This window comes from Nicotiana tabacum, chromosome 7, assembly GCF_000715075.1.
Source record: "Nicotiana tabacum cultivar K326 chromosome 7, ASM71507v2, whole genome shotgun sequence".
Classification (NCBI taxonomy): Eukaryota; Viridiplantae; Streptophyta; class Magnoliopsida; order Solanales; family Solanaceae; genus Nicotiana; species Nicotiana tabacum.
Window position 1 is genome coordinate 131658077 of NC_134086.1, and position 26946 is coordinate 131685022.

At 35.7% G+C, this 26946-nt stretch overlaps 1 protein-coding gene across 5 annotated transcripts; it reads right to left on the reverse strand.

Annotated features, from left to right (window-relative positions):
- Window positions 1-294: 294 nt before the first annotated feature.
- LOC107761280 (ATP-dependent DNA helicase Q-like SIM) lies at window positions 295-16242 on the reverse strand. Of its 5 annotated transcripts, none has more exons than XR_001642555.2 (16): window positions 16106-16242; window positions 14967-15554; window positions 14653-14872; window positions 14459-14569; window positions 12464-12653; window positions 11556-11904; window positions 10260-10486; window positions 9785-9841; window positions 5717-5797; window positions 5387-5450; window positions 4389-4488; window positions 4228-4311; window positions 3637-3728; window positions 3453-3545; window positions 2545-2637; window positions 295-1026 (listed from the first exon to the last, which is right to left on the reverse strand). XR_001642555.2 is itself a non-coding variant. In XM_016579499.2 (16 exons), the coding sequence occupies exons 2-16, from the start codon at window positions 15541-15543 to the stop codon at window positions 724-726; spliced, it is 2637 nt and encodes an 878-aa protein (XP_016434985.2). In that variant the 5' UTR covers window positions 15544-15554; window positions 16106-16242; the 3' UTR covers window positions 295-723. The 5 variants fall into 5 exon arrangements, 2 of the variants coding, with proteins under 2 accessions (XP_016434985.2, XP_075073756.1); XM_016579499.2 differs by having other exon boundaries at window positions 3641-3728; XM_075217655.1 differs by having other exon boundaries at window positions 3641-3728; window positions 14967-15577; window positions 16106-16217.
- Window positions 16243-26946: the final 10704 nt, after the last annotated feature.

Below are 26946 nucleotides of genomic sequence, written 5' to 3' on the forward strand. Positions count from 1 at the left end.
AGATTTTTTGCAATATTATTGGCTACTTGTAAAGGTTAACGACACGTGGCAGGGATAAAAGCTTTTTGGACACGTATCCTTCCACCTTAGTCTCCCCGTGACAATTGTGCTCCTACTTTCAATAGCTCTTCATAAAATCATGACACATGCCATCATAAGAAACATCTCTTATTTGCTACTCCTTAATTACTACTCCACCGTCCATATATATAGTCCTGTAAATTGACCTAATGATGCCTTCACAAGAGATACCAATAACTGGATGATCATAATGTATTCTCTATCATACAAACATTTTGGAACAACACATTATACGATTTAAAGCATATATTTGCTCATAATACATACAAACATTTTTTGTTCTATTTTCCCCTCGTTTATCCGACAGCAATTAGGGTCCATTTTGTTTCAGGCCCTCGTACATTTCAAGAGAGAATGTATCTCTTCACTCATGGGGAAAACAATACATAAGTCGCCTCTCCGTGTACTTTGACTTTCACTTAAATCTTATTTTCGCTTACGTTAGCAAGCTTGGAGCTAGGTTTAGACTATAAAAAAAATAAAGACACAAGAAAACAAGTGTGTCTGAGTGACAACCGACAAGGATCTACCAATCAAAAATCAGAACATAAAATAGACGAACAAATAAAGAATGGGATCGTGCAAAATCCAATCGTTAATTTGTTACCCACATTTTTTAGACCACTTCATAGTTCACATTTGTCACTTCTTTTTCGATAACTTGGCAGTCAGTCTTCCACGAACTGTATTACTATCAGGCTGACGTTTACGTGATTTTCGTTTTTTTGGAGATTTCCATGTTCGCTTTCTCTGCAAGCGTTGGCGACGGATCTCTGGATCTGCCCAACCTTTCCCCCATTCAGTAAAACTGGAATAAGACTTAGGGCTTCTCATGGATAGCAGCATATCTGCTTCAGGATAAACATGAAATGGCTGCTCTGTTTCACAACTCATGAACTGCCTTCCCCGATTTGTTACTTCTGGATATTTTATCTGCACCCGGGTCTGTAACATTCGCCAGAAATGATCAGCCGTATGATTGAAAATAACCACATACAAACATACTTCCATGTCAAGATTGATTTCAAATGCAACATAATATAAAGAAACTGGGAATAAAGCACCAAATGAAAACCTTTTTCCTCCTTCCAGAAGAAAATTTACCGCTAGAAATACTGGGAAATATAGTAGTAATAATTATTTCTAACAGGCATTTTCCAATGAAACAACAACTGTTTTTACAATCTAAGTTTCACACGTTTGACAAGTTCTATCTTTCCACATTCTCCATCAAGCAGGAGGAACCAGATGAATAAAACAAGCAAATCTCAAACATAGAATGAACAAAGCAAAAGGGGTTTAAATATCTTTCTTAGTATACAGATTCAAACTAATGTAACTTTCATGAGAGACAATCTTATCATAATACTGTCTGTCCCATTAAAATCATCTACTTTCTCTTTGCTTTGTCCTAAATCGTTAACCTCTTTTCTTAAATAAAAGTTTCATATCTAGGACATGTCAAATTATTACAACAATACTACTACACTTTCAGAAAATATATAATTATCCAACCGAGGATGAGGGAGGGGATAAACGATATGGAGGGGGAAGGGTGCCAAATACCGTTGAAACCTATTATCTGAGTTGTTAGAAAGGGGAGATAATAAGAAGATGCGTGAAAAGTTTTGGAACACCAAATTTCCGGAGAAAGTAACTTTCTTTGTTGGGTTAGTGCGAGATGTAATTATAACAGCGGACAGAGAGGATATTTGTGAGTTGGTGTTGCAAGTGCAAAGTATCTGGAGAAGATACTAAGCATCTCTTGTTGCATCGCAGGTTGGCTTTACGACTATGGAATATTGCATTCTCATTATTTACATCCCTTGGGTGTTATCATGGTCAGTGGAGGAAACAAATACGAGTTGGAGATCGCCAGATCGGAGAGGGTCAATAATGAAAGGAAGGCAACATGTTTACAAGACCATCTTGTCTCTTTGGAGTATATGGAATGAAGAACAGGAGAATGTCTCATAATAGTGAGAATGACGTAGAAAGTATTATAAGATTTTTCTACCACTTTTAATTTTTGGTACGAGGAAAGCACCATGTTGTATGGATAGATGGTCAAACATCTGAAAGACAATGCATGACTCCAGCAAAGTCACGCACACATCTTGTACTATTTTTTGACATCAAATTGATGTTTATTACTGAAACTTTTTGACTATCAAAAAAAGAACAAACTAACTGAACATTAACTAGACCAATAATAGCAAACTAGAAAGGGCTTCCAAGTATTTGTTTCCACTCCTTGCCACGTAGTACATGTTTCTAAGATCCTAGTTTTCAGCATTGAAAACAGCATGACTAACCGAACTCATAGGACAGTAAAGGATAAAATGAGAAGCATATATCAAATAGGCCGTAAAAGTAAATGAAGATTGGATGGATTTGAGAAGCATAGTGCCAAAACTTAGTACCTTATATGAAATAACTATGGTTACTAAGCAGAAAGCTTACCATGTCATCTCCCTCCCTAATGAATCCTTTAACTTCCAACAGTCGAGCAAGACCTCTCCACCACAAGAGATCACTTGCACTAAATTGTTGATACTACAACACAATATAAGGAAGACAAATGACAAGATTAGAGTTGCAATAGGAAAAGGTAAATAAAAAAGAGTATTAGCAACAATGTTGTAAAACTACAAAGAAAGATCTATTCCAATAAAAGAAATATCTTGTGATTCTCTTACACTAATTGAACACGAAATAGAAGAGTGGAGCCGACATTATATGCTAGTTGAAAGACTGGATACGAAAGTAGAGATGGATCATTCTTGATAAGTATGAGGATTTACAAGAATAGATTGCACGAGTAACTTTAAAGTACTTTCTCAAAAAAATGAGTAACTTTAAAGTAATATACTATACCAGAACTAATGGAAAAGTTCTCTGTAAAGGAAAATAGGCAGCACTTCGGATATGAGAAAAATTAAATACAACCTCATTAGAGCAGGAGTAACATGCAGCTGGAGGACATCTGCTCGACAAGTTAAAGCTATTTTCAGTATGACAAAGTAGTTTTACACCAAAAAGAAAGAAAGAATTACAGATTATTATCAGTGTGGGAACATATGATTGATGTCAAACAACATTTTGAAGAGGGCTCTTCAAGAGCAATCCGAATTACAAACACAATATATCTCCAGGCAACTCTATTGGCAGTGCAAGAGAGATTCCAGAAATTAGTGACAAGAAGATCATTCAAACTGAAGGAATTGTAGGTCTCCTTGTCATGCCCCTTGGTAGACATGCTTTCTAAGGATCTTCTGTGAGAATTTTCCATGGGACATGCACATGTATAAGAGGGAGAAAGAGGGAGAGAGGGAGATAGAGGAAGAGAGGACATTGAGCAGAACAAGTACCTGTTCTCTTATTCTGCTGACCAAAGCCTTTATGTTTAGCTTCTCACCAAGTCTCCCCTCATCGCCACCATAGGAGATGTCTGCAAAATTTCTCTGCGCCAGAAAGGATGAACAATGACCAGCAATGTCAAAATGAGATGACAAAGTACAAAGGAGCACAAGCAATATGAGATGGCAGACGTACTCACACAATGAGTAGCAACAACTTGCAAGAAAATAATGGCCTCAGCCTTTAAATTCTGCCTTTCAGGTGGTCCTTTGATGCATATATCACACCTGTGCATTACGTACCAGGTAAAAGACATAAATTGAGAAAGTGAGAACTCATTGCGAGTATGGAAAACCTACAGACAAATATGTACTTTCTTGAGCAGAAATTAACTTTTTAATCAGAAGACAAAAAACAAGGCAAACATCAGTAAGCATGAAAATTGAAAAGGATATCAGCAATCGGATGCATTTGGAACCATTATATGCATAGGAAGTCATTTTTCACTTCAAAGTGCTAGAAAAGAAAATCTCTTTTATGTCGCATGTCCTATGATTAAAAAAACTACCTGAAACCTCAATATATAGACTAACTTAAGAGGAGTCAAATATTACAAACACACTAATAGCTCATTAACAGTGCTGTGGACATTCTTCATGCTCCGCACCCACCCCAGAAGGGAAAGTGAAAGAAAATTAAAAGAAAAGCACAAGCATACATCCTTGACGTGAAGCAGCTTGTAAGGAACAAAAGATAAAGCACAATAGCCAGTGTGTCTTGACATACACAAGACATTTCTCCAAAAGAAAGCGCTCGCCGAAGTACTCCACAAGTGTTTTAGCTCTACAGCAAGAAGTGTTCATTCCATATCTGTTGAACATAATCAACACATAAGATGGAAAACCAAAGTAATCCCTAATCAGTTCAATTGGCAAGTTATCTTACACCTGAAGCAATCCGACAACATCTTATATGCTTGTTTTGTCTGCTCTTCACTTCTTTGACTTGGTAGAAGCGTCGGTGTTCTTGACAGGTTTGCATATAGAACTGTTTCAGAAGGAATCAAACAGCTTAAGTATATATGTAGTGCCTCTCTGGAGCCGATGTCCCAGCTCTACCAGATAAGTGTAGCTCTTCTGGATAATAAAAGTTGAATAAGAAACCATTTGGTGTAAATTTATCAAAATCACACCTTAATGCACTACAGGATAACGTCTGCTAAACCAAGGGGAAGGCACGAAGTTCCTTTTCACCAATAATGAGCTATTCATATTCCAGTACTTTGACAATGTCAGATTTCCTTTCACTATATCTATTTCCTAGTTTATGCACTAAATCTTTTCAACTTCTTCCCTAATTGTTCCTGCGTCATAATTATATCTTTTGTCTTACTTTTCTTTTTAATCTAGGTGTTTTCACGAAGACACTTTGTCGTTCACTCATTTAACATTTCCTAATGAGAACCATTTTGACCCTATGATGTTTAACATATTTTGATATGCTTCTAGGATTAGTTCCTAAGTTTTAAAAGTCAATCACTTCATAAGAATGTCAAGCCGACTAGAAACGGTGGAACAATGACATGTAATTCTGCCAATATTTCTCTGTGGAATCAATTTCGGACCCATGTTTGACTAGAAGTAGAGGTTTCACGACTTTTTTCCATAACTACAAATTCACAATATTTAAGCAATCAAAGAAATTATGTCCTAAGCTTTTGAATTCAACCATAGAACTTTCGATTTTCACTGGTTTAAGGCTAATTCTTGTTTTTTTTCCTCCAAGAAGCTGAGTCTCATGCATGGGTTGGAAAATTGCTTCATTTCACCCTCCCAAACATTACTATCAGTCCATTGGATACAATTTTGTTCTCTTTGAAGTGTAAAGATTCGATCTCAAGATTATGACAAATATACCACATATAAAAAGAATCAGATTAACTAACCACACTCCGCTACTTTTCCATCCCGACCAGCTCGACCAGCCTCTTGATAATAAGCCTCCAGACTCTGTAAAGGTTACAATATCTTGACCAAGAAGCATAACTGAAATCTAAGCCATGTACCAAAAGCAAAGAAAAGAAAACAGTTCGAACAAGGTCTGCATTTGAAACATAATGCTTCTTAAGTATACCTATGAGAATATGTACGATTACATTGCTAAAGAAGAAAGACGATGTGGGAACATGGTCTAGATTTTTATGTAGTTTATTTACAAGAATAAATATATGTAGTTACGCAAAATACATTAAGGCAATCTAGCTGAGTAATTGCACCTGGGGCCAGCCGTAGTGAATGATCCTTCGCACATTCAACTTGTCAATACCCATACCAAAGGCAATTGTTGCGACAATGACCTGAATATCAGAAAGTACAATGTGTAGCCTCAGTTAATAAATACATAACTGTGCAATATAAACATAAACAAAACAACTTTAAGCTCACGCTAATCGCCTATCTGCTCTCAGGATATCTTGAAGATACTATTTTATCTAAGAGTTAAAGTGGATTCATCCTATTATATTAACTGTCAATAATAGTAAAAAATGATAGCCTGTTTTGAAAAGAAACATGCAACAGTATATTAACAGGATAACCAACAACAACAACAACAAACCTAGTGTAATTCCACAAGTGGAGTCTGAGGAAGGTAGTGTGTACGCAGACCTTACATCTACCTTATGAAGATAGAGAGGATGTTTCCGGTAGACCCCCAGCTCAAGGAATAGTGAACGAAATCAACAAACAATAGCAACACAAGGTAATAGGGTATTGGAAGCGAATAACACAACATGTAAAGATAAAGTACCAAGAATAAGCAAATACAACAATAGGACTAGGTTTACTGACAAGCCTAGGATAGACTCGTGACTATCTGTCAACCCTCAACCCTAACACTCGTCCTCCACGCCTTCCTATCGAGGGTCATGTCCTCGATAAGCTGAAGCAATGACATGTCCTGTCTAATCAACTCACCCCAGTACTTCTTAGGTCTACCCCTACCCTTCCTTAGACCCGCCATGGTCAACCTCTCACACCTCCTAACCGGGATAGCTATATCTTGCTTCGTCACATGCCTAACCATCTCAGCCTCAATTCTCACAACTTGTCCTCCACAGGAGCCACTCCCACCATAACTTTGTTTCTAATCTTGTCTTTCCTGGTATGTCCACACATCCATCTCAACATCCTTATTTCAGCTATTTTCATCTTCTGGACATGGGACGACTTGACGCACCAAGACTCAGCCATATACAACATAGTCGATCTAACCATCACTCTGTAGAACTTGCCTTTAAGTCTTGGTGGCACTTTTTTTTCACACAAAACCCATGTTGCAAGCCTCCATTTCATCAACCCCGCGCCAATACAGTGAGTAACATCCTCATCAATCGATCTGTTGCCTTGTATAATAGATCCAAGGTATTTGAAACTATATATCTTGGGGATAACTTGTGTATCAATCTTCACTAGTACTTCTGCTTTGTGCGTCCCATCACTGAACTTACACTCCAAAGTATTTTATTTCTGACCTACTCAATTTGAAACCTTTAAACTCCAGTGTATGTCTCCAAACCTCCAACCTAGCGTTAACCCTACATCGAGTCTCGTCAATCAGTACTATATCATCTGCAAATAGCATACAATATGGCACCTCCTCTTGTATATGTCGCGTCAGCACATCCATCGCCAGGGCAAACAAAAAAGAGCTAAGGATTGATCCCTGATCCAATCCCATCTCATTAGGGAGTGATCCGAGTCTCCTCCTGCAGTCCTCACCCTAGTCTTAGAACCATCGTACATGTCCGTAATCGCCCTAATGTACGCTACCGGAACACCGCTAACTTCCAAACATCTCTATAGAACCTCCCTCGGAACTTATCATAGGTTTTCTCTAGGTCAATGAACACCATATGCAAGTCATTTTTCCTCTCCCTGTACTGCTCCACCAATCTCCTCACAAGGTGAATGGCTTTTGTAGTCAACCGACCCGGCTTAAATCCAAACTGGTTCTCTGAAATAGACACGCACCTCCCTATCCTTCTCTCCACCAACCTCTACCAAACTTTCATAGTGTGGCTCAACAGCTTGATACCCCTATAGTTGTTGCAGTTTTAAATATCACCTTTGTTTTTGTACAACGGAATCATCAAACTCCACCACCTATCGCCGGGCATCTTCTTCGTCCTGAAAATAACATTGAACAAACCAGTACGCCACTCCTAGCCTGCCCGACCCACGTCCTTCCAAAATTCCATCGGGATCTCGTCATGCCCAGTTCCTTACCCTGCTCAACCTCATCAATCTTAATATGCCAACAAAACCCAAAATCTTTCAGCCTCTTCGAGTTCTCCAACTCACCAAGCATGATGTTATTGTCCCCCTCCTTGTTCAAGAGTTTATGGAAGTATGTCTGTCATCTACGCCTAATACATGTCTCATCCACCAACACCTTGCCATCATCATCTTTAATACACCTCACTTGGTCCAAATCTGAAGCCTTCCTCTCTCTAACCTTGGCTAACTTGTACAGCTTTTTATCGCCTCATTTGTCCTCAAGTTATTCATACAGCCGTCTAAATGTTGTCCTCTTTAATTTCGCCTCTCTCCTTGCCTCCTTATAACATTCCCCATTCGTCCTCTTCTCTTCTTCGTCTGTGCTCTCCACTAGCTTCATGTACGCCGCTTTCTTCACCTCCACTTTTCCTTGGACCTCCCCATTCCACCACCAATCCCTTTTGTGGCCTCCCGAGTAACCGTTTGTGACCCCTAACACCTCTCTAGCAGCCTCCCTAATGTAGTTCGCTGTCGTGGCCCACATACTACTCACATTCTCACTACTACTCCAGGCCTCCATAGCTAACAGCTTCTACCTCAACTCTTGAGATTTGTCCTTAGTCAAGGCTCCTCACCTAAGATTAAGGTCGCTCACCGCTCTCTTCTTCCTTCCTCTCACGATCACCAAGTCCATTACTATGACCCTATGCCAAGTCGATAGAATGAAATCAAATGAAATAATTCTCACAATGAAATAATTGATAGGTGTTTCGGAGACAGCCCAGGATCTGCCAGCCAATGTTAAACCCCAACTTCAATATAGTTTTGTCCAAAAGTATCTTGTATTATTTATCCCAAGTTTCTGCTCATAAATTCTAGAGAAACGTTATTGGGATGGCATTCTAATCATGCCACTGGACATTGTGAGAAACAGGGCTACAAGGATCATTCTCTATAGAAAGATAAAAAAGATTTCTTATCCTTTTGCACTTCTTGTAGACTCGTGAATAGTCAATATTGCAAACTTATTTGCAGCATCTTATCAATAACATTTAATGACGATGTAAAAGGACAACTCTATAGGTAGGGGTAAGGTCTGCGTGTGCACTACCCTCCCCAGACCCCTATTTTGTGGGATTATACTGGGTTTGTTGATATTGTAAAAGGACAGTTCATAAAAGTATTTCATCTTTATGAGAAGTTCACTAACGAACTATTATTACATTTTTTCCTCTTTGCATAAGCAATGAAGCAGGAATTAAATAATTCTAGTCAAAAACTAGATCTAGATACCACAAATATATTCTAAATGAAGAAACCATCTTATACTAGAACTCTATTAGTATATTGTATCAGACAATATGGACAACACAACAACTAATTCGACCAACGACAATAACAACTACTACTACTACTACTATGCCTCAATCCCAAACTAGTAGGGACGACATATGACTCTTATATATATCTGGACCAAGTTAAGATAAATAACTACAAAGAATATGAGATGAGAACACAGAGATCTATCCAACTTGACTCTCGCAACGAGGATAACAGGGCCATCAATGAATTTCCTCTTTCTTAGAGTCCCACGTCGGTTGTGGATGGGGTCTTAGGTCTCATTATATGGTCTTGAACAATCCTCATCTCATGAGCTAACTTTTTGGGGTTGAATTAGACCTAGGGTCCATTTCATTACATGGTATCAGAACCAATCCCATCCCAATTCTAGGTTTACTGGTGTTGCCCCCATATTATACTGTCCACGCTCTAGATGTCCAGTCTTCAGCATGAGGGGAGTGTTATAGTCCACATCAATTGTGGATTGGGTCTTTGATCTCCTTATATAGTCTCGGGCAATCCTCAACTAATAAGCTAGTTTTTGAGTTGAATTAGGCAAAGGTCCATTTCTTTATGCTCTTCATGAAAGAAATATGCAAAGGTCACTTTAAAATGTTAAATATCGAATGCAACAATCAAAGGCCTTCTTATATGCAACAACCTGTTAAATAAGAAAAAGAATATTTATTATCGTTACTTCATCTAACACGTCACCTAAATTTTACCTGCAGCGTGTTCTCGTGAAATTCCTTATGCACCTGCCTTAGATGTGATTTTGGCAACTGAAAAGAGAAGCAAAAGAAAACATTACTTCTCAATAGGAAAAGAGGAGTATATCAATCAACTTCATTGTTGAGTAGCATCATTGTTAGATATCGACTTTAATCAAGCAAAGGCATGTAACACATAATATCACTAGTGACAAGATATACTTAATTACATTGAAGCAAATCAATTGAACAGGCTACAGCACGAGTATGATCACCTTTAATCCACTTTCATACTATAGAGTTTTGCATTGTAAAGACATGCCCCTAGCTAAGCATTTATTAGATGATATGAGACTATGCAAAATCTTTAGTCCATCGCTCGAACAATTAAAATTTGGTGGCGAAATAAACTCAACTTCAAAAAATCAGACGGAGAGCAAGATAAATTACTTTAAATGATTGGATATATATATATATATATATATATTACCTTATAATTGTAAGCAGCAGCTTTGATCCCAGATCTAGAAAGAAATTTTGATATACTTAATGTTTCTTTCCTAGTTGGGACATAGATTATTGTCGGTCCATCTTCCAACGGTTCATGCTGAAACTTTGCTCTTTCCTCTGGCTTACTGGGCAGATCAGGTGCTTTGGGCAGTAGAAAACCACTAAAACCTTTTGTTGGTAGTTTTCCGCTAAATTCACCACAAGAAACTGCAGCAATTTCAACATCAGTACAATTTATTTGAGTTCATAAAGTAAATTTAAATGACCAAGCTTACAATTTCAAATTACAAATTTATATCCTAAGTAGCCAATTAGAAATCAAGGAAACTCCTAAAAGCTACCCTAGACCTTGCTCTCAAGAAGATAAAGTCTTTACTTACACTGCTACATAGCCAGTTAGAGGCTGACGACAACCCACAAAAGGCATTTCATTTGTTCGGTTTTAACAAATGAAGAGACTATCTAGGAAACAAAAAGGTTAAGTTTGAGAATGCAGGAACAAGAAGGATGAGATACAGTCAATATATGTATTCTTTTGATCACGTAATGGGAGAGTCGTATTAGGTAAGAGTGTGAGGCTTTTCTTCTAACAAACTATCAAGGATAGTCATCTCTTTCTCAAGCTAAGGTTATTTTACCCTCTTGAAATCGCATACTAAACAATCTTGCACCGGTGTGCTGAAGGTTGTCAGTGGCTGCTACAAGGGTACAACAACAACAACAACATACCCAATATTATCCCACACCGTGGGGTCTGGGGTGGGGAGGATAGTGTGTACACAGACCTTACCCCTACCTTGTGAGGATGGAGAGGTTGTTTCCAATAGACCCTCGGCTCAGGAAAGCATAAGCACCATATTAATGAAAATATAGACAAGAAAGGACAGTACCTAAAAGCCATATAAAAGCAGAATAAAAACAACAAGACAGTAAGGTGATCAACAATGAAAGAAAACAACCGTTAGTCATAAAAAACACTGGTACAAGGGTGTGAATTGAAACTTAAACTCTTTAGAATGTAGATAAAAGTACTGCTGCAGATAAGACAAAACAAAAGGATTTATTTCAATCCACACTAAGGTAACCACTATTAAAATTTACAAAATCTTTTCTATATTTGCACAAGAAAAATTCTGAGGTCTCTGCACTGGCTTTGGTAACAGATGAGTTATTCGTCGTGTAATCTTTAGTGCCATGGAAGACAGGTACAATTAAATTCTCTCTTAAATTTGATCTGTACTGTCTAAATGAATATTTCACCAAAGAAGAGTCTTACCATCCAAATCATCAACATCTTGCACAAGATCACACTCATCTTCCAGATACTCAACAGACAATTGTCTATCCTTCAGAGGAGCCAAACCACATCGCCCAGGAGAACGTACTTCGTCTTCACTCTCAGAAACGGCATCCCCCACAACGTCGTCTACATTAACCTCATAGATTCCATTATATTCATCCATGCAACCATTGGAAGCATTATCAGAGCTGTCAGAGTTCTCCTCCGGATTTGTGGGCATTAACTTACTTTTCCTGCCAGTCTTCCCTTTTCTGGAATAAATGCTTATCAGTTCATGAAAATCCTTCTTGTAGGACTCTATAGATGATGTCCTAGAGTGTTTCACCTGCAAGCAGCAGAAATGAAGTGAATTGCTATTATGTCTATCAGCATATGTACTGAAAGTGAAGACTTTATTTTTAGAAGACCAAACACTAGTATTTTAGCAAAAATATAATTAAAAACACTCAAAGGAAACTTTATTAGTATGCAGTATTTCCCTTTCATCATATTATGCAGGAAACAAAAGTGACACAAAGATTGACGATCTAGTTTAAAATACAATAAATATGGTCAAAGAAAATAGTAATTTAGTTCTTGAGTGTGAATACATTATAGGGCAACCAAATATCACAATTTAAGTATAAGTTTGCTGAAGAATTTAGCTTCATGAAAGTTTAATTGGTGTAAATATTATTCGCAATATTATATAAATAGGTGTATCGTCAAACAATTTGCAACCCCCCACCCCCCAACACACACACACACAAAAAAAAAATGAAGAAGAAAAAAAGCACCCTTCATACACAAGAAAGCAAAAAATGAAATTGTGCAGCAAGGCAAATGCAGAACATACAGGGAATACCAAACCAAAAGAGTACCAAACACATTGTAGATTAACTTACTGAAAATCTGAGATTTGGCCTGAAAAATGAAGTGAGAACAATTTGTGTCGCCTTTGACATGTGCAATGACTGCAGAATGTCTTCTCGAACACGAGTAGTTGCAGTAGCAGTCAATGCCATGATCGGTATGTCAAATTTCAGAAACTTCATGGTATCCATTCTAAAGTTCTCTCTCAAAACAGACAATCGCCTACAGTACATGGAAGATTTGTGTCAATATTTTCTTGTAGCTTTTGCTTGGCTAGAATGGAAGTTGGAGAAGAAAAAGATCAGAATTTGACTAGTCATAAGCATAACGTTTATCTTATAAGTTATAAGCACGATGTATCATATCTCTGCTAAAGTAGTAGACTTCGCAATAAGTTGATAAACAAACTCAAGGAACTTAAGAAATCCATCGTGGTATGATACAATATTAATAAGGAGAAAAAGATTGACGTTTGCATGTTAATAATAGCAGAAACACAGAGGTCTTTGAGCTTCAAGTGCAAGAACCATTCTTGTTTGTTGAATGTGTGACCATCTCATCTAAAAGCTTAAGCTTTAGAGAGAGCACACTTTTATTTACTTAATTATGTCTTCAACACGCCACACACACACACACCCGGGGGGCTTGATTAATTTTTGATGAGCCAAGCACGTGAAAATCTTTTTTGATATCGGGTGGCGATGAGACTCGAGTCCAGGACCTTCGCCTGCTCTAATACCATGTCGAAATGCGTGACCATCTCATCTAAAAACTTAAGCTTTTAGAAAGAGCATACTTTTGTTTACTTAATTATGTCTTCAACATTGTTGCATGAAGAATAATAAAGAATATCAGGCAGTTTCGAGTGAATGCTTATGCATGTTGTTGAGGCTCAAAATTTCAGCCCTCGCATATTTTAAGATGCAATGTGGCTTCATCAAAATGCTTGGGCCATCTGCATCTTTCTTAGGCTAAAAATGGGGATTAATGAGGAAATGTGAACGTAGCATTCGCGATTGAATAACGCTAACCATTTACCGCTTATTTATGAAATATATCATCTTTGCCACCTTATTTCACAGACTAGGTTTAAACCAGGCTTTTTGCAGCTAATTGTAGATAAATCTTTGAAGTAGTTTTCAGGATGAAATAAGTGACACTGATGAAGGGGGTAAACTCGTGTTGATAATCCACCCTCTCTAACCTTTCTACTAACTTTATTCATACTTACTTCACTGGCTTCTGATGATAAGGAGCTCTTTCTTGGAAAGAGTTGATGGAGAGAAGACAATATCATCTGGCTTAATAGAAAAAAGCGGAACATCACCCTCCAGATGAGTTTCAGCATCAAACTAAGAACTATAATTATTTCTGTTGAATTTTCAAGGAACTCATGTGATGAAATCAAAGAAGAAGAACACCAAATGGAAGGTCAGAGTTATCCTATTCTTTGGCTGATGACAGTGGTGAACTCAAGAAAGACTGTTCAGCACTCTTGTAATGTGTCCAGAATAAAGTTTCTCATTTCATTTGGAAGTTGCACCGAATGGTAAAAAAAGGAGTTACTGTTGGCGACCTCAGAATAAGTAGAAAAATGGCATTTGTTGGTATTTTATTCTTTGTATAAAAACCATGGAACTAACACCTTCTTTTGCATTTTCCTCTTTCAAGAATCATAGGATATTTGTGACGTCTGTGTGCAACATCCACTCTTCAGTTGGATGATCAAGTGCATAAACAAACATAGAACCAGAATGCGGAAGGTGACCTCCCCCCACCCGCCCCCAATCCCCCCCCCCCCCCACACACACACACACAAATGTGAATTCTTGCAAGTACTATAATTGGCATGATATGGTATGTAAGTGCTGTACTGAAAGAAAAGAATATCCTCCTTACTTTGTGCACTCTAGGACAAGAGGCTATAGTACTTATCTATATCCAATGACTAAATCAGTTACTGAAAATTTTGACCAATTCCAGATAATAGTATGTCTGATTTATCAAACAAACAAAAGAATATAAACCTGTAATCTGGTCGAAAATCATGACCCCACTTAGAAACACAATGAACTTCATCGATTGCAAATAGAGCAATTCCACGGCTTTCTGCTAGGCTTTGGAGGGGTTTTATGAGTCTGAAAGAAAAGACAAGCAACTCATCTGTCGAACAACAGTCAATGCTATCCTTGAAATACAATTCGAGTAACATGCTCTATACCTTAGAATTGTCTCGGGGCATACATAAATGATGCTATACATGCCTGCCATTGCTTTTTGTTCAACACTTCGATCAATTTGACCAGATCCAAGGAAGCAAGCAGAAACTCCATGTTTTGCTAACTTCAAGCACTGGTCGTGCATCAAGCTAATCAATGGTGATATAACAATGACAACCTTCCCAGTCAGCAATGCCGGAATTTGAAAACACAAAGACTTCCCTACATAAAAGTAACTGTCAGAACACAGAATATCACATTAAGATACAAAAAAAGGGACAATAGCAAAGAAGAAAACAGCGTGAGGGGCCAATACCAGATCCTGTTGCTGCAAGAACAAGACAGTCCTGGTGAGCTAACCAAGTTTCAAGAGCTTCTCTCTGAAAATTCTTTAAGGATGAGTATCCAAAGTGCTTGTGCAACAAATTCTTAACCTGCTTTTCCCAATCTGGTCCAATGCTCTCTTCGTCTTTGTGATTATATGGCAACTCGGCTTTTTCAACTGCAATGTGCAGATCAGTATCCTCTGGGGGAGGATGCATATTACAACCTCCGGCATCTCTTTGCAAGACTTCTAATTGAGACATATCCAACTTATTCATGGTCTTGCTTCTTTTAGGTCTACCTGCTGACTGAATGAATTCGTTTATGCTGGGTTGCCGCATTTTACTTGCAGAACGCGACGAAGAGGAGGCTCTTTTTCCCAGTGTGCCAGCACAACTGGTAATGCATGTGTTACTAGTTGATGCACTCGCAGTGTTTCTTCGAGAATCATCAAGTAGAAAATCAATTGCACCATCAATCGACAGACCCACAGCTTCTATAGCATTTGTAACATCAGATAACTCAAATCCCATTCCAACTAACTCAGCAACAACTTGGTCTGGCTCCATTTACTTTCACTCTGACAGTACACACACATAAGTCCTTAGTATAGAAAAAACAGAATACATTGTCATTAGCATGAAAGTAATGAAAAGGTCAGAGAATCCAGATTGAACTACAATCAAAGAAATCGAAAACAGCCAAACATAGGAAAACAAAACTCATTGAACCAAAACCACTTACAGTAAAACTTTTGCAGCTATATTGACTGTTTTACAGGAGTGAAAAAACACTATACTACTTTTAATGTCGAATAATGCATCTCAATATTTAGTTTTTCTGATCCAATGCTGCAATCACTTCAAAACAATACTGATAATATAATAATTCACAAACTTCAATCAAGAATTTGAATTAACAAAAGATTCTCATAATAAACCTTATATTTTCATAATTGACCTATTATTGCCAAGTGATGTTATGGTTCAAATTTCCACATCCGCTAATCGTTTATTTTATTTTTTTTCTCGGCCAAAATGGAATTTCCCAATAACATTGGTTCTTAATATCATCTATCTAATTGGTGTGCGTCTGTCGCGACTATGAGAGTGGAAGTGAGATGTTGATTACCTTTCTACCGTTGTTCGGGCCTCGGGGAGACGAGAACAGTGGGAACCCTACTGTTGAAGAAAACCAAGATTGGATCCCAGTGAGGTGCTCTCCTCTGCCGCGCCAATTGGCCCGCCTAAATTAAAGGTTATCGATGGTTTGAAGGAAATATGTATACGTCGTCGTATTACTGCATTGAGCATTAGCTCATCCCGTCAATTTGGAAAGGTTGTCTTTCTCTTCTTTTTTTAATTGTAAAAATTGTAACCAAAATAAGAAAGTGGTCAAGCTTCTTTTTGATCAAAAGTATTTTTTTTTTTTACAAAAATACTTTTAGCCAAAAATTGAGGTGTTTGACCAGACTTTTGAAAGGAAAAAAAGTATTTTTGAGAAGAAGCAGAAGCAGTTTTGGAGAAGAAAAAAAAATAGTTTCTCTCCAAAAATACTTTTTTGAGAAATAATTTTGAGAAAATACACTTAGAAACAGTTTTCAAAAACTTGGCCAAACACTAATTACTGTTCAAAAGTGGTTTTCTAATTAATTAGCCAAACACAAACTACTTCTCACCAAAAACACTTTTTTTAAAAGTACTTTTGAAAAAAAACACTTCTCAAAATAAGGTGATTGTTGCAGCTTGGCCAAACAGGCTAATAGCCTAGTTAGCCAAACTTATTTTTGGCCAAAAGTGTTTTTTTGGCCAAAAGCACTTTTGGCCTCAATTTGAGGTGTTTGACCAGCTAGCTTCTGGAAGGAAAAAAAATGTTTTTGAGGAGAAGCAGAAAAAAGTAACTTCTCTCCGAAAGCACTTTTTTGAGAACCACTCTGAGAAAAATACACTTAGAAACAGTTTTTAAAAGCTTGGCCAAACACTAATTGCTGCTCAAAAGTGTTTTTCAAACTAATTAGTCAAACACAAACTGCTTCTCACAAAAAGTACTTTTGAGAAAAACACTTTTGAAAAAAAAAATACTTCTCAAAATAAGTTGATTTTTGCAGCTTGGCCAAGTGGACTAATAGCTTGTTTGGCCAAAAAATGAGGTGTTTGGTCAAGATTTTGAAAGGAAAAAAAAGTGTTTTTGATGAGAAGCGGAAGCAGTTTTGGAGTAGCAGAAAAAAGTAGCTTCTCTCCAAAAGCACTTTTCTGAGAAGCACTTTTGAGAAAAATATACTTAGAAGCAGTTTTCAAAAGCTTGGACAAACACTAATTACTGCTCAAAAGTGTTTTTCAAATTAATTAGTCAAACACAAACTATTTCTCACCAAAAGCACTTTTTTAAAAAGTGCTTTTGAGAAAAGTACTTCTCAGAATAAGCTGATTTTAGAAGCTTGGCCAAACGGGTTATGAGTATTGATTAGTTAGCGAAGCCTGTTTACCTTTATCCGTTAAGTGGATGATTTGAGTCACATAAAGGCGAAATACATAAAGTGCCATTTTAAGTTGCTCCCAACAATCATTTGAACACCTCAATTAAGGTCTTTTTCGTTTAAATGTTTCACGTGACTAAAAGTAAACTCAATAAATGCCTGACCTCATCGGCCCCTGTCGCGTATGTTACACCTCCGGTGTATATTATAAGAACGAATAAGAAGCCGACACGTGGATAAACAATATGAAATAAACAACTAAATGGCTTTTATTTAAAAAAATTAAAACATAAGATTAGATAACATCGAACATTCTGTCTAACATTGTTTTAACACCTGAACTCTCTCTTTCTCTCTCACTGAATGCCACCCGTTTTCATCTCTTCTATTAAGCTTGGTTTAATCTGCATTTCCGTTGCAAAATTCAACATTTCTTTCACATACTAAGTAGGGTTAATTGTGGTTTGTTTGAATTGATTATTGGATCAAGATTTATCACCTGAAGGAAGTTCGTCCTAAAATTTTGACAGTGAAGTTTTTGTAAAAAGGGAGTCAGTTGTAAAGTGGCTTCGATTATTGCATAAAGGTATGTTTAAATTATGTATTTTTGTATTTTATTGTTATGGTGCTATTAGATTAGGGTTTTTTTTTTTTTTTGCTTCTAGAAAATTGAAAAGGTCAAGGAATATTGATTGTTTTTTTTTTGTCATTTTCATCACCGAGTCACATGGACGAATATATTGGTGTTGTCTTTCATCATGGGGGTCACTTTATTGATGGAAAGTATGTGGGGGATGGTGAAAAAATAGGGCATGTGGTGGACAAAGACCATTTCTCTTTGACCGAGCTTTTGTCTTACACAAAAGAAACCCATGAATCAGTTGGTGGGTTCTTTGTTCAATGCCCTAAAACTCAGAAATTCTTTCTAATTGAAAATAACTATCAACTACTAAATTTGATTAAAGACCCGAATGATGGGGATACTTTTGATGTCTATGTGAGTCATGTTATAGATAATTTAGAGATTGTAGAGGAGGATGTTCCTGTGGGATATTTACCTTCCTCACAGGTTGGTGATAGTGACCAAGCTACAATAATACAAAAACTAAGGATGGTCCAGAGGTTAACGTACATGTTGGTGATGGCATTGGTGTAAATATTGATGAGGGCATTTGTGTAAATGGTGATGAGAGTATTCAAGTAAATACTGATGAGGGTATTAATGTAACTATTGATGAGGGTATTGGAGTAAATGTTGATGAAGATATAGAAGTAAATACTGTTAAGGCTAGTTGTGTAAACGCAGAACAAAATATGGCTACATTTTCATATGAGGATATAAATGTTGAAGAGGGTGCAGCTGCAGAGCATGACAACAGTAATGAAATAGATACAAATTGTCTGAAAATGAAAATTTTGGTGAAGATGGTCTTGAAGATATTCTAGAAGAAGATGACATCGAAATAAATGATGAGTTAAGATATGCGAGGAATGCTAACATGGAAGTAAAGAAAAACAGGCTCAAGAAGAATGTGAATAATGATGGATTACAAAGTAAGAGAAAATAGAGGAGAAAACCTATATTTACATAAGAGATAATTCTTGGTGCGATGGAATTGGCAAGGGGTTTGAAGACATAGGGATAAATAAGAAGAATAAATATGTTGGAAAACTAGGTGAGGATGAAGAGTATTTGGACAGCTCAGATGTTGGGAGTGTAGATAGTGTTGAAGAGTTAGACCCATTTGTTGAACATGGTGCTGATCTTCCTTTTAGAAGAAGAAGTCAAAAGATCATGTATGACTTTGATGCTAAAATTCCTCTATTTGAGTTGGACATGATCTTTGACAATGCAGAAGATTTTAGGAAAGCTATTGTTGACTATACTATTCAATATAAAAGGGTCTTTAAAGCTTATGCCTAATGAGAAAGATAGAGTAAAAATTAAGTGTAAGTGGCACATATTTGTTAGTAAGGATAAGGATTTAAGGAATTTTAATATGAAGACTTATATACATGTCCATAAATGCCCAATAAAGAATAAGAACAAACTTTGCACAACCAAGTACATTGCAAGAAATCTCCAAAATAAAATCATCTAAACTCCAAACATCACACTGCATGAGTTGCAAGAGGTTATAAGGGTTAAATGAGGTTTGTATGTAGGAGGATCACTTGTCTATATTTCCTAAACTGCCCCTTATTAATTTAACCTTTACTTTTTTCTTTCTACCATCCCTTTCTTCTCTTTTTTATATTTACCGTATTTTTATTTTTCTTCTCTTATTCTTATTTGGAGTAATCTCTCTATTATAAATAGATATATAGATATCTTCTTTTCTCTTTCGATATTTATTATTTTCCTCATCTCCTAATACTCTTTGAAATAACAAGACTAATCACCAGATTCAAGCACTTTCTTCATAAGGTATGATTCTTTTCTCTCTTATAGTATACCAATATTATATGATCTTCACTTTGTAGTTTTATTTATATATTATCTGGGCGTGGATACGTATAATATAGTTGAGATAATGCAATACAACCTAATTTGTTTTTCTCAATAATGGATAGTATTTTTTTATATATGTAGCTTGTAAGCACGTATGTTCCTACTAATATTATTGCATTTATATATTTATATTTTATATTAATTAAAATCTTGAGATATATTAGTTTATTTTTTATAACTTAATATAATTACATAAAAATAAAAAATTAATCAAATTATTTTATAATTAATATTTAAGATTTCTATTTTTTAAATAATGTTAATCTAAACTAATCTTTATTTCCCTTCGTTGTAATTTGACACTCAACAGTAATTTTTTGAAAGATTGGTCAAACACAATTCGTTTATTAAATTTCGCAAAAGTACTCCTCGAACGAAGTGGCGAAACACAAACTGTTAATATCTAAAAAGTATTTTTTTGAAAAGCACTTTTGAACAAAAATACTTTTCAAAATAAGTAATTTTTTGCAGCTTGACCAAACGGGCTCTAAGTAAGGGTGATTGTCATCAAACAAACGTTATATGGTCAATGTCTTTGATTGTCATGTGAATCATTTACAAGCTAATTGGTTTGCTTCGTTTGGTATCTTAACAATGCCTAAATCATCGTTGTTATGCATGAACTTTACTCGTTCAAAGTGTCTAACCATTTATTTGATTCAAGATTGTTAATAGCTTGGTTGTACGTCACATTACTTCAGTTTGATTAATATACTGTAAAAATCAACTTCATTGAAATTTACTCGATAATCACTAAATAAGACTATTATCATGAGATTAGTACTTCTAATTAAAATTCACAGCTCGAATATATTCTTTTTGGGAGAAAAAAGTATTTAACAACTAACAGTTTGAGGTTTTATTTCTTTTATTTTTTTCATGACCATAATTGTGATGATTTTCGTTATTTATTATTCATTTTTTGGGTGTGCTTGATTAATTTTTAAGATTAAATTGTGGGGCTATCGTAACTTGAATTGGAAGTGACTGATCTTTGAGATTGATTGGAGTATAGTATAACAAAAGATGCGACTTTTTGCTTATAATGTTATTTGTTTCAAGATGAATGTATCAATCAAATGGGATGAGATGTATTTTTAAGTACATGATTTACGAGTTAGAATAAGGACATATTTGATATTCATATTGGTGAATCAAGTAGTCTTCATAATCAATCAAGAAAAAATGCTAGTGATTTGTTGAGACCAAAACAATCAATTCAAAGTGCACTTGCTAAACAATCCGATCAACAAGATTTAGAATATCGGACTCGTTTAGAAACTGCAATTGGTATGATAAGATATCTTTTGAACCAAAAGATTATTATTTTGGGAACATCATAAAGATGAATAGTTTATTTAATTGAGGTTATTATTTCATTGAACTTCTTAAATGTTATGCTAAACGATGTAAAGATGTCGGTGATACACTTAAAATAGCTCCAAAAAATAATCAAATGACTATTTCATATATTCAAAAGGATATTATCACTACATGCAAGATGAAAAAAATAAAATGAATCATTGAGGATCTAAATGGTGATTACTTTTCCTTATTAGTTGATGAATCTCATAATGTGTTATGCAAAGAGCAAATGACTATTGTTTTGTGTTATGTTAATAGAAGGGAAAGTGTGATGCAGAGGTTTATTAGTATTATTCGTGTTTGTAATACTGTTGCTTTGTCTCTAAAAAATAAAATTATTGGTTTACATGCTCAATATTCCTTAAATAATTTATATATGTGGACAGTGTTATGATGTAGCAAGTAATATGCAAGGAGATATAAATGAACATAAAATATTGATGCACCGAGAAAGTAAAAGATGCTCATTCTATTTATTGTTTTGCTTGTCGACTCCAATCAACTCTTGTTGTTGTTTCTAAAAGATGTGATGAAGCGTAAGAACTCTTATTTGATTTTTGATATATTAAAAATAATGAGAGCTTTTTTCAAGCGTAGAGATAAAACTTCGTGAGTTCTTAGCATAAGAAATTGAAGAAACATTATGCAGATAGAGGATTAAATTAAAAATTAGGCATTTGCTAGAGCTGGTGATACTCGATGAGGCCACATCACTAGTACACTTGATGCTATTGTTGTTAATGCACATTTTAAAGAAAAGTATAGGCAAATGGATATTTTAAAGTATGTTTAACTTTTGAGGTAGTTTTCATATTACATTTTTTGCACAATATTTTGACAATCACTAATGAGCTCAAATATAGCCTTTCAAAAGAAAGGAGCAAGACAATGTAAATATCATGTTACCGATTGGAGCAACAACGGAACAGTTGCAACCAATAAGAGAAAAGGACTTGGATTCACTTATTGGTGAGGTATCTAATTTTTGATTAAATATGATATTTTGATATCTAAATTTAATGAGCTTTATGTTATTATTGGAAGATCTCATTATAAAATTGCTGATTACACTGTTTTACATTACTAATGTTTTGAAGTGTTACTTAAAATTATTGATTGACAACTTTAAGAACTCAACAATCGTTTTAATGATGTGACGACAAATTTGCTTTTTGGAGTAACTGACTTGAACCCAGTTAATTCTTTTCAAGCTTTAACATAGAAAAGATATTGACACTAGCTAATTTTTATTTTTATTTTGATAAATACTCTATGGTTGATATTCTGGATGATGATAAAAGTTTTTTAGATCTTAATAGACTTGTTGATCTTCTAAGAAGTTAGTAGAGACAAAAAAAATGGAACTTATTCTTTTTTTTTCGACTAGTAAAATTTGCTCTATCTTTGCCAGTTGCTATTGCTAGGGGTGTCAATAGTTCGGTTCGGCCGGTTATTTTATAAAATTTGTACCATACCAATTTTTCGGTTATTTTATCATGTATAACCAAAATTAGACTTTTCGAAATCGTCCCAATTATGTCGGTTTCTCTTCGGTATCGGTACGGTTCGGTTAATTTCCGGTATTTTTCTTAATATCATGTAAAATTCACCAGTAGAAGTAGAATTGCAATAACATACGTTCTTTTATAGGACTTAGCAAAACTCTCTAGACGTTTTTACTGTTTAAATGGTGATGAATTAAAAAAAAAAAATATGGCTAGAGTATAGATCCATCAACTATTCTACAACAGCATAAACGAAATCAAACAAAGGCAAAAAAAATATTAATCACACGAGTTGAAAGATATACAAAGCGGGGTTCAAGAATAAAGTCTATAGAAGATTAAATATTCAAAAAGATAAATCTAAATTATATGAAAGCAAACATATTCAATACATTGTAGTTTGTTACTCATAATCGCTAAAATACTTTGTGTCTTGCTAATAAAGATACTTGAAATAACTTAGTTTAAGTAGAAGTAGCATAATAGGTTTTAGGAATTAGTATTTTGAGTTTAATTACTTGTTGGCTTGTAACAGTTTTCATAATTCCAAGGCTCAAAAGAAAATTTAATGCATTATTATTTTTAAACTTACTAAATATATTTTCTACATGTAAAATTTATTCGGTACGGTTTGGTATTTTTTCAGTCTGTTTTTATAAATTAAAAAACTACCCTAATTATCGATGCGGTTATAGATTTATATAAAAACCTATGGTTTCTTAAAAAAAAACCTAAAAATCGGTTCGGTGCAGTACGGTTCGGTCGGTTTAGTCGGTTTTCGAATATTCATTGATACCCATAGCTATTGCTGCAATTGAAAGAGCTTTCTCGGCGATGAAATTGATTAGATTAACTTATGAAATCGATTTAATGATGAGCTGTTGAGTGATTGTTCTCACGACCACCCAACTCCATGTCATGTGATGGAGTCCAACACCGTTGCTAGACAAGGCATCATTGAATAACTTAGTGATTTTTCATTTTTATTAAACAATCCCATCATCTAACTTTACTTAAATTTAAAGCATTTGATAAATAACGATTTTTTTAAGGCAAGCAAAACGAAAACAACTAGAAGAAATCATAACTATAGAAATACAACCCAAAAATCAAGTCTACTAATATGTGACAAGATCTAGTGTCATAAGTGCGTGGGCAAGAATATACAAAAGAAAACTATCTTATTGTCTGAAATAAAATAGACAGATACAAACAAAAGAGAAACTCCGGCATGTTACTAAATGGCTCGAAAGGGGGCAACTCATCGTTAAGTCTCAGTTCAAGATCAAGTATGCGCGTCGGGGGGTAACTAGATGTACCTGCCTCAAATCCTGTACAATTAAGTACAAGAGCGTAGTATGAGTACATAAACAATATGTACCTAGTAAGTATCCAGTCTAATTTCGAAGAAATAGTGACGAGGGGTCGACTTGACACTTACTAGGGCAAACAATAATATAATTAAAGTGTTATGCTAAGCATGAATATCATGAATAATACTGACAGTTTAATAACAGGAAGTGATAAGTTCTTCTTTCATAAATATAATTTCAAATTTCAGTGATATAATTTAACCACTTACATTTCAAGGCATTTAAGCAATATAAATCACAGAGAATTTCAAATAATTAACATGCGCAATTATACCAAGGTCGTACAGTCCGGTCCAACATCATATTAAAATGTGCACTGCCGGAGGGTCGAACGGCGTGAACCATAGATATATCTATTTACTACCGAGGTGCTCGGCCCGATCCACAAATAATAATTTATTTTCAAGAAAACACACATTTCCCATTTACAGCCAAGTACTTCATACAAATCCTCAAGTAAATGAGTATAACCTTCTATAATTATTTTATCAATTTTCAGCATGACTTAAGTGATTATAATGGCAAGTAAGGACGTAAGCATTTCAAATACAGCATGATACGGATCCTAAACTACCCAGACAATAACATAATAGTAGCTACCTGTGGACTCTCGTCACCACGTACGTACGTAGCCCCCACAGATAGGTACAAACACTTATTTAATTCACATATGTGGTTAATTCCCTCTTACAGGGTTAGAAATGAGACTTACCTCGTTTCAAAACCTACTTCCCAATTTAAGAACGTGCTCAAACCTCTAAATGTGATGCCAAACGACTCGAAACTAGTCAAACATAACATAAACTAATCGGTAAATACTTACCCACACCAAGTGTTTACACCAAACTATATTAACTTACTATGGTTAATTAATTTAATCAGATGAGAATGAATATAATTTACCATGGTTAAATGATTAAAATCCATATGCAAGACATATGCCATGTATCTATTGGTTGGGTGTAAACGCCCGGTGCGGGTAAGTGTTTGCCTAAACTAATCAATCTATGCTCAAAAGTTCATAATTCCACCATTTAAGTGATTACCCAACCTAAATGGCAAGATTCTTAAAATTCACCCCCGGACCTACATGCTCGGATTTCAGAAATTTTTAAAGAAATTGTTACCCATAACATTAGGAACATAAATATGTGATTTTTACTAAGTTTCATAACAAATTTCGTGGTTAAATGTCATTTTTATCAAAACCCTAGGTTTTCACCTAAACCCATAATTTTTACTAATTTACAAGTTATAATCTACCCATAAACTATGTATTTAACTCACATTGTGTAGAATTTACTTACCTCAAAGTGCTAAGTCGAAATCCCTTCTTTGAAAGCTCCTCAATCGCCCAAATGTGTAAAGAATGGGAGAAAAATGCCTAACCCCATATTAAATAAAGTGCACTGCCCCAGCAATTGTTGCACCTACGGTGCATATGCCGCACCTGCATATCCGCTTCTGCGGACCAGGTGTTCGCTTCTGCAGAATTGGCTGGGCCGGCTGGGGTCACTTCTGCGGACGGGCTCTCGCTCCTGCGGTCTCGCTTCTGTGGAAAAGGAGCCGCATCTGCGAAACCTGGGCTCATCTGCTTGGGCCGCATCTGCGGGTCATTGTCCGCACCTGCGAGCTCGCACCTACGGCTAACCAACCTTAGGTGCGGTTATGACAGTAGCCGGAGCTTCAGTTCTTGCTCCAAACTTCTAACTTGGTCTGAGCATCTTCCGATTGACGCTCGGGGCCCGGGGGGCCCGCTCGAATGTATCAACAAGTTCGGAATCATAAAACGGACTTGCTCGAACTCTTGGAACGCCCGGAACAACATTAAAACTAAGAATTACACCATAAAACCAATTGAATCAAACTTAAGAACTTCAAGTTCTTTAATTTACTTCCAATGCGCCGAAACATACTTATATTACTCGGAATGACACCAAATTTTGCGTGTAAGTCTTAAATGATATTACAGAACTATTTCCGATCCCAAAATTCCGTTTGAACCTCGATATCACCAAAACCCGCTCCAAACTAAATTTAAAGAACTTTCAAAACCTTTAAGAACCAACTTTCACTATTAGGGGCCAAAACGCTCTCGAGTCATCTAAAACCCGATCCAAACTTACGCCCAAGTTTGAAATAATTATACGAATCTATTGGAACTATCAAATTCCAATTCTGAGGTCGCTTACTCAAAATGTTGACCGAAGTCAAACTTGGCCTTTTAAGCCAACCTGAAGGAACCAAGTATTCCGAATTCAACCCAAACTCTTCCAAATCCTGAACTAACCATCCCCGCAAGTCGTAAATCAGTAAAAGCAAGTAAAGTCTTATTTAGGAAAACAGGATTCTATAAAACAAAATGACCGATCGGATCGTTACAGTTGTTTTTTGCCATATATAAAAAAAAAGAAGTATTTAATAATGTTTCTAATGAAGCTATGATAAATATGTTTAAAAAAAATAAAAACTCGTTGAGCATAGTTGTAGTAATTAATATACTTGAATTGTGTTTTTAGTAGGATATCATTATAATGTTTTTATTTGTTTGTTCACTTCTTTAAATGAGAAATGCAGTTGTAAGTTGAAGTTCAAGTAGACGGGGCAACAATATTGTACCATTTAAGTAATGTTCAAACTGCGTGATTCACTATTTACAAAGCTCAAGAAAAATACTTGTACATTGTTTCTCTATTAATACAGTCAAACTTCTCTATAACAGTCTCGTCTGTTTCGAATAT

Excerpts from the sequence above, each read along its gene's own strand:
- LOC107761280 (XM_016579499.2), bottom strand. The coding sequence starts at position 15,543 with ATGGAGCCAGACCAAGTTGTTGCTGAGTTAGTTGGAATGGGATTTGAG. Across the intron at positions 9,842-10,259 it reads CTGCTGCTTACAATTATAAG|TTGCCAAAATCACATCTAAG; the intron begins GTAATATATATA and ends TTCTCTTTTCAG. Across the intron at positions 4,312-4,388 it reads ATGTTGTCGGATTGCTTCAG|ATATGGAATGAACACTTCTT; the intron begins GTGTAAGATAAC and ends TATGTTCAACAG.